General features: G+C 41.7%; 1 protein-coding gene across 2 annotated transcripts in view; it reads left to right on the top strand.

The window, feature by feature from the left end:
* The window catches only part of Rad17 (RAD17 checkpoint clamp loader component), a 34,953-nt gene extending 24,659 nt beyond the window's left edge, over positions 1-10,294 (top strand). For both annotated transcript variants that reach the window (XM_021208167.1, XM_029544088.1), the window contains exons 12-17: positions 1,047-1,132; positions 1,237-1,383; positions 3,874-4,020; positions 5,721-5,841; positions 8,379-8,436; positions 9,535-10,294. In XM_021208167.1, coding sequence (XP_021063826.1) covers positions 1,047-1,132; positions 1,237-1,383; positions 3,874-4,020; positions 5,721-5,841; positions 8,379-8,436; positions 9,535-9,814 — 839 coding nt within the window. In that variant the 3' untranslated portion in view covers positions 9,815-10,294. The remainder of the gene's footprint in view (positions 1-1,046; positions 1,133-1,236; positions 1,384-3,873; positions 4,021-5,720; positions 5,842-8,378; positions 8,437-9,534) is intronic.
* The last annotated feature ends 62 nt before the right edge of the window (positions 10,295-10,356 follow it).

The raw sequence follows: 10,356 nt of genomic DNA, 5'->3' as shown, positions 1-10,356 counted from the left end.
ACAGCTCACCTCCCAGCTTCAGTGTCCCTGGGACAGCTCACATCCCAGCTTCAGTGTCCCTGGGACAGCTCACCTCCTACCCTCAGTGTCCCTGGGACAGCTCACCTCCCAGCCTCAGTGTCCCTGGGACAGCTCACATCCCACCCTCAGTGTCCCTGGGACAGCTCACATCCCAGCCTCAGTGTCCCTGGGACAGCTCACATCCCAGCTTCAGTGCCCCTGGGACAGCTCACCTCCCAGCCTCAGTGTCCCTGAGGCAGCTCACATCCCACCCTCAGTGTCCCTGAGGCAGCTCACCTCCCAGCCTCAGTGTCCCTGGGGCAGCTCACCTCCCAGCCTCAGTGTCCCTGGGGCAGCTCACCTCCCAGCCTCAGTGTCCCTGAGGCAGCTCACATCCCACCCTCAGTGTCCCTGGGACAGCTCACATCCCAGCTTCAGTGCCCCTGGGACAGCTCACCTCCCAGCCTCAGTGTCCCTGAGGCAGCTCACCTCCCACCCTCAGTGTCCCTGAGGCAGCTCACCTCCCAGCCTCAGTGTCCCTGGGACAGCTCACATCCCAGCTTCAGTGCCCCTGGGACAGCTCACCTCCCAGCCTCAGTGTCCCTGGGGCAGCTCACCTCCCACCCTCAGTGTCCCTGGGGCAGCTCACCTCCCAGCCTTGTGCCCATTCTCACCTGATCCTTGTACATCATTTCTGATCCTGCTTCTGAAGGTAGAAGAACTTCTTCCCAGACAATAAATACAACACTTCAGGCTTCTGTACTGAGACAAGGCAAAGGGAGAGAACAACCCAGAGCTGACAGATGAAGTGGGAAATAGTGTGAGACATGTCAGATTTTAAATTTAGAAAAGACATAATCCAAAAATCAGAATTGTGAATTTTGTCCTTAGTAGTAGTGTAGTCAAGCTCACATGTTTTGATGTTTGGTTTTTAATTTTTAATAGCTTCCTTAGTATTTTGACATTAATATACCTAAAGTATTGAAAATGAGCATATGAAAGCATTGTGATTATAAAGATTAGTAATCGCAGATATTCTTTCATAGGAGCTCCTTTAACAGAGTTAGACTCGCCTCGCCTGCCTGCTCACTTGTCAGAGCACAACCGGGACACTTTGCTTGTTCAGCCTGAGGTAATGTTAAAATGCTTTGAACTTTGCTGAGTATGTATTACATATGTGTGTAAATATCTGCTCATTGCATTTGCAGCACAATTTATGTATTCCTCTTTTTATAGGAAATAGTAGAAATGTCACACATGCCAGGAGACTTTTTTAATTTATACCTTCACCAAAACTACATAGATTTCTTCGCTGAAGTAGATGATCTTGTGCAAGCCAGTGAGTTCCTGAGTTTTGCAGATATCCTCGGTGGTGATTGGAATGTAAGATCATTTGACTTAAGTATTTTTATATGTTTGTATTTCTTCAGGAAACCTTTGGGCTTTAACCCTATTTCACATATTTTGTGACTCTTCTCATTTACTGTCCTAAATCTAATTATTTAAGCTGGTGTTTATAATAAAATCTCAGTGTATCTGATTTTTTTGGATGATAAGGAGCATTAATTTTTTTCTGATGTTCTTTTCAAATCTTACTTATTTGTTTGTTTAATATGCATGACTATGTATATGTGTATGTATATATGACTATGTATATGTGCACATAGGAATATGACCATAAGGTCAGAAGAAGACGTTTGGTATTAGGAATCAAACCTGGTTCTTCTACATGAGCAACATATGGTCTCAACTACTGAGCCATATCTCCAGCCTCTATTTTCTAATTTTAAAATTAATATATACTCTAAATATTTTTAAAAGATTTTTTTTTAATTATGTATTGGTGTGTCTGCATGTGTATATGTCTACACTGGAGTTATAGACACTTCTGAACTGCCTGACCTGGGTTGCTGGAAACCAAACTCAGGTCCTCTGGAGGAAAAGCAGCAAGTGCCCTTAAGTGCTGAGCCTTCTCTCCAGGCCTGTACTTAGAAAAATTGGCAATCATTGAAAATTAAAACAAGGTTTTTGAAATGACTATAAAATACACATTGGCTAGAAGTATGACCCAGTATTAAAAGCACATGCTTAGGATACACAGTGCCCTGTGCTTGATTCTCCTAGACCAAAACCAGTGATGTGTTTTCAATTTCTCCTGATTAGCATGGCAGCAGGTGATGTCAGAGGGCAACTCGTGTGCGGTTGGTGAGCTCTCTCCACTTTGATGTGGATCCCAGGGGTCAGACTCAAGCTATTAAGCTCAAGTGACAAGTACTCTCTCCTGCTGAGCTGTCTCCCCATCTCTTTTAGGTTTATGAAATAGGACCTTGGTGGTTATGTTGCTCAGGTTGGTCTTGAACTCTAGGACTCAAGTGATCCTTTTACCACCCCCAACCCCTAGTATCTCAAACGACAAGTGTGCCAATGAACCTGTGCCAAAATTTCTTATATATTTTTCATACTATCTTAATACTATTCTGGCCAGTACAACAGCTACTTAATTTTAATGTAGAATTCAGTTTCTCAGTCACATAACTGCTTTGCAGCACTTGGTAGCCTCGTGTGGCTGGTACCTCCATATAGCCCATCTGTAAGACATTTCCATCATTGTAAGAAGTTCAGCAGGACAGCACTGGCCTGGTATATTAATATTTTTCTGGTTATAAATACATCATTAGCAATCATAATTAAAGTTAAAAGCCAGGCAATGGTGGTGCACAGCTTTAATCCCAGCACTTGGGAAGCAGAGACAGGCGGACCTCAGAGTTTAATGCCAGCCTGATCTACAGAGCTAGTTCCAGGACAGCCAAAAAACAAGTCAAAACACAATACAAAACAAAATAATAAAGTTAAGAAAAAAAACATTGATAGTTACCCAGTTTTCCTTCACTTAGTTGTTGTTGGGTTTTTGTTTTTGTTTTCTTTCTGAGACAGGATTTCTCTGTGTAGTCTTGGCTGTCCTGGAGCTCACTTTGTAGACCCGGCTGGCCTTAACTCAGAGATCTGCCTGCCTCTGCTTCCTGAGTGCTGGAATTAAAGGAATACACCACCATTGAATGGTCCTTCATTTAGTTTTTGACAAAACCCTTTTTAATTACCACGTGTTTTCACGTACAGGAGGTGCAGTGTGGTGTCAGATTCATGGACACCTTGCATAGTGATTGACTTAGTAATACCCATAGCCATCACCTTAAAGTTTTAGCATCTAAGCATAATTGCTTTTTTATTTTGAGAATTTCAAATCTATAGATAAGTTGAAAAGCAGTAGATTGAAAACCTACATACCTTTAACCTTTATTTACTTTTTCTCTACTTTGCTATATTTGCCTAATCTCTTACATATTATATACTAGTTTTTGGTGGAAAATGGGAGAATAATTGCAAACATACATGAATAAAGACCATTCTACTAAAGCCATAATAATGCTGTCATACTTAAAGTTGCTGTTAATTTAGATAATATTGATTTAGGTTGGGCATAATGGTACACGCTTGTAATTCTGGTACTCAGGAGGGTGAGACAGGAGGTATCAAGGTTAAGACTAGCCTGGCCTACTTAGAGGAGACCTTGTCTTAAAAAGCAACAAGGCAAAAATAGTTTAGTAATTTATTATTATTTCCTAGTTGCCGAAAAAATGTTTCTTCCAGCCCTACCAAAGACTTTACCAACTCCACCAAAGACCCTATTCAGAAGTTCATCCAGTGCGTTTGATCCCTGTCTCATCTGAGTTTGTTTTAAATAATTTTGTAGCAGCCTTTGATGATGTTGGAAAATAAATATGAAAAAAATACATATAAGCAGTTCTTATTTATGTGTCGATACTAACCACAATAATATTTCCTAAATGCCTTCCATCTTGTCTCATTTGCTAGACACGCTCGTTACTCAGGGAATATAGTACATCTGTAGCTACAAGAGGTGTGATGCATTCCAACAAAGCCCGGGGATTCGCACATTGCCAAGGAGGATCAGGCTTTCGACCCTTACATAAGCCCCAGTGGTTTCTAATACAGAAAAAGGTAACATTGTAATGAATTATGAGGATATTGAGGTACTTTGTTCTAATAATATAGGTGATTGAATGGCATATGAGGTCGATGATATGGAGGCTCAGGGGGGAATAGGGGTTATAGCGATATGTAGTTGTGCTTCTTGGTTAATGGTTGTGGCTGGGTAGTCTTTGTAAGTATTTTTATTATTATTGAAATTACCTGAGAGAATTAAATGGTTAATATAATGGGGACTGAGATAAATTCTAACCTATAGCTATAATTGAGATGAGCTATAATCTCAGCACTGTTGGCCGAGGTAAGAGGGTCATGAGTTCAAGTCCACCTGGGCTAACTACATAATGAGACTCCGTACACTAACTTCATCATATAGGTATTATGTCTCAAAGCTGCATTTTTGTTTGTTTGGTTTTTAGTTAAGAGTCTTGTCCTGGGTGTTCCTAAACAACTTCTGATTCTCCTACCCTGTGCTGCCTTGCTAAGCTTATTATCTTTTTAACAACTAGAAAGAAAAGTATATCATTCATTGCTAGTAAGCTGGCTCCTAAACCCCATGACTTTTCTAGGTATGGCGGCTCATGCCTTCAATCCCAGAGCTCAAGTGACAGGAGCTTGAACACCTATGTGAGTTCAAGGCCAGCCTGGGTTACATAGTGAATTCTGAGATAGCCAGGGCTACATAGAGAGACCCTATCCAAAAACAAAAACACAGAAATAACATAGTGTTCAGTGTAGTAGCTTATTTCTGTTATCTTAGCACTGTTCAGAGAAGCTGAGGCAAAATAGTTACAAGTCTGAGACCAGCCTGAGGTACATGGGCGATCCTGTGTCAAACCTAAATTTAGATAAGTTAAAATATCAAACCTTAGGATACAAATTTCAGTGAGAGGCAGTGAGCTTGAGGTTTGTTTATTTGTGCATGCGTGTGGTGTGTTGGGGAGAGGAACATAAAGAGATCAAAAGACAAATTGAGAGTCTCCTCCCACCATGTGGGATCCAGGGATTGAATTCAGGTCACAAACTTGGCCACAAACACCTTTATGTCTTACCAGTCCTAGATTAGCATTTTAAATATATTGATATACTCATAGGGTGGAATCAAGAAGATTGTAAGTTGGAGGCCAGCCTGGTTGCATTAAAAATAAAAGTATCTTTATGGTATACATATTCACAGACTTTGTAGCATAATAAACTATGAATTCATAGCCATTTTTTTTTGTTTATGTTTGACCTAGGTGTTTGGTTTTTTAATTTTTTTATTTCATAAGCTTTATTATTTAAAAACTTACTAATAAATAAAAATATTGCATATCGCCGGGCGTGGTGGCGCATACCTTTAATCCCAGCACCTGGGAGGCAGAGGCAGACGGATTTCTGAGTTCGAGGCCAGCCTGGTCTACAAAGTGAGTTCCAGGACAGCCAGAGCTATACAGAGAAACCCTGTCTCAAAAAATCCAAAAAAAAAAAAAAAAAAAAAATTGCATACCAAAATTAGCCAGACCCAAAGTATTAATGAAGTTAGAATTGGCATTTGTTTCAAACAGGATCTCACTGTGTAGGCCTGGCTGGCCCAGAACTTGATATGTAGACCAGGCTGGTCTCAAACTTACAAAGATCTACCTGTCTGTGCCTCCTGAGTGCTGGCATTAAAATGTACCACCATGCTATACAGATGCATGTAACCATCTTTTAAATTTTATTTTCTGCAGTATCGGGAAAATTGCCTGGCAGCAAAAGCACTCTTTGTTGACTTCTGCCTACCAGCTTTGTGTCTTCAGACTCAGCTCTTGCCATATCTTGCTCTTCTGACCATTCCAATGAGAAATAAAGGTACCAGGTTTCCTTTTCTGCAGGCACTCAGTATCTATTAGTTCCATGTTTTAGTCTGTAGAGGCTGACAGCTGGTTTCCATCTGTGAATTGTACTGTAAAGAATAGTTTTGATTCTCCTCTGTTTTAATTTTTGGTTTATATTGATAAAGACTCTAGAGTCTTGCTTCTTCAGTTGTAACTCCTTACACTCATTTATTTTGATCTCAAATTGTTCAAATTTGACTAGTTGATACTGCTTTCAGCTGTGTTTTATTTCTTTTTATTATTTTTTATTACGTGTATGTTCCCATGGGTGCAGATGCAAACAGAGGGCAGAAGGGTAGAAGGGTGCTGGAGCCTTTAGCTGGAATGGCAGGTTGTTTATGAATTGGCTGATGCGGTTTCTGGTGAGCCAATTTGAGTCTAATGCTGTAAGCATTCTTTTTTTTTTTTTTTTTAAAGATTTATTTATTTATCATATATAAGTACACTGTAGCTGTCTTCAGACACTCCAGAAGAGAGCATCAGATCTTGTTATGGATGGCTATGAGCCACCATGTGGTTGCTGGGATTTGAACTCTGGACCTTCGGAAGAACAGTCGGGTGCTCTTACCCACTGAGCCATCTCACCAGCCCCTGCTGTAAGCATTCTTAACAGCTGAGCCATCTCTGTGGAAACCCAGTGTCATTTCTAAGCTCTGCATGAAAAGAAACCAGAATGATTTGTGTGTATAACAAGTTCACAATGGAACATTCCATTTCTACCTAGCCCTACAGTTTATGCTAGCATTTTTCCTTTCCATATCTGTACCTCCTTTTGTTGTGGTTGTTATTGTTTTGTGGGGCTGGAGGTCATACTTGCTATTTTTCTTTTAAAGTGATTAGAATCAAATTTAGGGCCTTCCAGCCAAACATGGTGGTATATACCTTTAATTCCAGTACTTGGGAAACAGAGGCAGGTAGACCTCTGTGAGTTCTAAGCTACCCTGGTCTACATAGTGCAAGGTCTAGGACAGCCAGGGAGGGCTATTATACACAGTGACTCTGTCTTAAAAAACCAAAATTTAGGGCCTTCCTTATACAAGCTAGGCCAATGCTATACCACTGAAATGAATCCCAGGTGACCCTCCACCTTTGAAAATGAAATTGCCGAGCCGGGCGTGGTGGCGCACGCCTTTAATCCCAGCACTCGGGAGGCAGAGGCAGGCGGATTTCTGAGTTCGAGGCCAGCCTGGTCTACAGAGTGAGTTCCAGGACAGCCAGGGCTATACAGAGAAACCCTGTCTCTGCTTGTGGACGTTGTACATCGTGGTGCGCACTAGGCTCCGCACCACGATGTACAACGTCCACAAGCAGTGGCTGTCCTGGTACTCACTTTGTAAACCAGGCTAGCCTTGAATTCACAGATTCTTCTGCCTCTGCCTCTCAGGTGCTGGGATTAAAGGCGGAAAGGAACGTAGCCCCACCAGCTTGTTTTATTTTTCCTTTTGATTTTTTTGTTTTTTGTTTTTTTTTTTTTTTTTTTTTCGAGACTGGGTTTCTCTGTGTAGCCCTGGCTGTCCTGGAACTCCCTCTGTAGACCAGGCTGGCCTCGAACTCAGAAATCCGCCTGCCTCTGCCTCTGCCTCTCTGCCTCTGCCTCTGCCTCCCAGGTGCTGGGATTAAAGGCGGAAAGGAACGTAGCCCCACCAGCTTGTTTTATTTTTCCTTTTGATTTTTTTGTTTTTTGTTTTTTTTTTTTTGTTTTTTTCGAGACTGGGTTTCTCTGTGTAGCCCTGGCTGTCCTGGAACTCCCTCTGTAGACCAGGCTGGCCTCGAACTCAGAAATCCGCCTGCCTCTGCCTCTGCCTCTGCCTCCCAGGTGCTGGGATTAAAGGCGTGCGCCACCACGTCTGGCTCCTTTTGATTTTTTTATACTCCCAAGTGGAATTTGTGGGTCATGTGTGATTCTTACATTTTTTAGAGACTTGCCTTACTAATTTAAAATAGGAGTTCTCTTAGCTGTGTAGTGGCCTCTCATTTGTTTACTTCCCTCTAAGGATTAATGATGGTCAGCATTAAGGATAATAATGGTGCTTGTTTATTGGCCATTTGTATATTTTATTTAGAAAGAAAAATTCCTTTGTTTTGCAAAAATATGTGTAAACTTTAAAGATATTAAATTAAATGAGATAGGGGCTGGAGAGATGTCTCAGTGGTTAAGAGCACTGATTGATCTTCTGAAGGTCCTGAGTTCAAAACCCAGCAAACACATGGTGGCTCATAACCATCCTTAATGAGATCTAACCCCCTCTACTGGTGTGTCTGAAGACAGCTACAGTGTAGTTAATATATAATAAATAAATAAATCTTTAAACAAAACAAAACAAAACTGGGCATGGTGGCGCATGCCTTTAATCCCAGCACTCGGGAGGCAGAGGCAGGTGGATTTCTGAGTTCGAAGCCAGCCTGGTCTACAAAGTGAGTTCCAGGACACCCAAGGCTACACAGAGAAACCCTGTCTCAAAAAAAAAAAAACAACAAAACAAAACAAACTTTGTTAAAATGTCTTTTCAGCTCAGATTTCTTTTATCCAAGATGTTGGAAGACTTCCTTTGAAGCGAAGCTTTGGAAGGTAAGCTGATCACCTTCTACAGCTCTTCCTGAGATGCCTCCTGAGTGTGTTTAGCATAGAGTCAGTAAACACTTAAACACTGCTCACAAAGTACAAAACAGCTGGGCACACATCTTTCTAACACTCAGAAGGTGTAGGTAGGTGGGACTCTATGAGCTCAGGCCAGCCTGTCCTACAGGATAGATGCAGCTTTGTAGACAGACTAATCAGCTGGCTGGGCGTGGTGGCGCACGCCTTTAATCCCAGCACCTGGGAGGCAGAGGCAGGCAGATTTCTGAATTCGAGGACAGCCTGGTCTACAGATTGAGTTCCAGGACAGCCAGGGCTACACAGAGAAACCCTGTCTCGAAAACAAACAAACAAGCAAGCAAACAAACAAATCAGTCCATTAATTAAAAAAATAAAAAGGAACTAGGACTGAAGAGATGGCTCACTGGTTGAGTACTGACCAGAGAACCTGAGTTTGGTTCCTAGCACCCATGCTTGGCAGTTACAACTGCCTTATAACTCAAGCTAGTGTATCTAAATATGTACATAAAATAAAAAAGCTAAAATACCCTTTTCTAGTTTAGAAGTAACAATTAAAAAAAATAATACAGAAGAAGGTAATAGTAGGTTTGTTTTGAGACAAGGTCTCACTATGTAGTGGAGGCTAGACTCAAAGTCTCTTATAGCCTCCATACCACACAGCTGGACGAAGTTGATTGGTTTAGTTTCTTTTTGGAGGCGGAGACTCTTTGTGCAGTTTTGGCTGCTTGAACTCAGAGGTCCAGTGCCTGCCTTTGCCTCCTGAGCGTGAGATTAAAGGTGTGAGCACTATGCCCAGCTTTAGTTTCCATTTAAAATTACATATTTAGTTGGGCAGTCATGTTGCCCCATTTGTGTTTCCTGAAACTTCTGTCTTATGCTCATTTTTAATGTAGTCTATAGGAACTCTGATGAAGACAGTAACACTTTTGATAGCAGAAAGGATTTATTCACAGTTGGTCATTTGCCTTGTATTTTTTGTATGTATGTGAGTGGAAAGACCACTTAGTTCATAATTTCAAAGAGTTTTCTGTTTGGTTCTCACGGATGTCTTCGCTGTGACTCTGACAGGTTGAAAATGGAAGCCCTGACTGACCGAGAGCTGGGGCTGATAGACCCTGACAGCGGGGATGAGTTCCTGCACAGCGGAGGACAGCCGGCTCAGGGCGAACCCGCTCCGGCTGCTCAGAATGCTGACCCAGAGACCTGGTCCCTGCCTCTGAGTCAGAACAGCGGGAGCGATCTGCCTGCCAGCCAGCCTCAGCCCTTTTCCTCCAAAGTGGACATGGAAGAAGAGGAGGAGGAAGAGGAAGATATAGTAATAGAGGACTATGACAGCGAGGAGACATAGAGAACAGCCTGCCAATCAGATCGCTCCGTGAGAGATGACTTTTAGTCTATTCAGTGGTACTTGAACGGTCTCTGAAGGACAAGCAGTCGGTTAACTGCTCAGTTCCTTATCGTATTCATCACAGCAGCCGACGCCTGTCATCTTGAAGTAAAGCAGGTCTCAAGTACCCAGTACTTAGTATTTATTTAGTCTTGTGAATGGTTTGAGGAAAAGAGGTCACGGTGCGAAGTGTATGAATGTTGTGCTAAATATCAAAATGTGAAGGAGTAATCCAGAATATATAGACTATGGGGTGTTGGAAATTTGATTTATAAAACAGTTTAGGATGCAATTATGAGTATAAATAAACTTTGTGCCTTATTTACAGTTTGCATCTAGCTTCTCGGATACCATTTTTGGTATGTTGTACAGTGGAATATTTTAGATACTTCTGGAAAGTATTTACATAATTTATATCAAAATTAAAAATGTTGGATTTCATTTTGTTTTTCTTATCCTTTAACATTGCCTACTGCGTGCTGTCTGCCTTGGGTCCAGGCATG

This window comes from Mus pahari, chromosome 11 (genome assembly GCF_900095145.1).
Source record: "Mus pahari chromosome 11, PAHARI_EIJ_v1.1, whole genome shotgun sequence".
NCBI lineage: Eukaryota > Metazoa > Chordata > Mammalia > Rodentia > Muridae > Mus > Mus pahari.
Note: the sequence above shows the minus strand (reverse complement) of the source record. Positions and strands in the feature narration are given on the sequence as shown.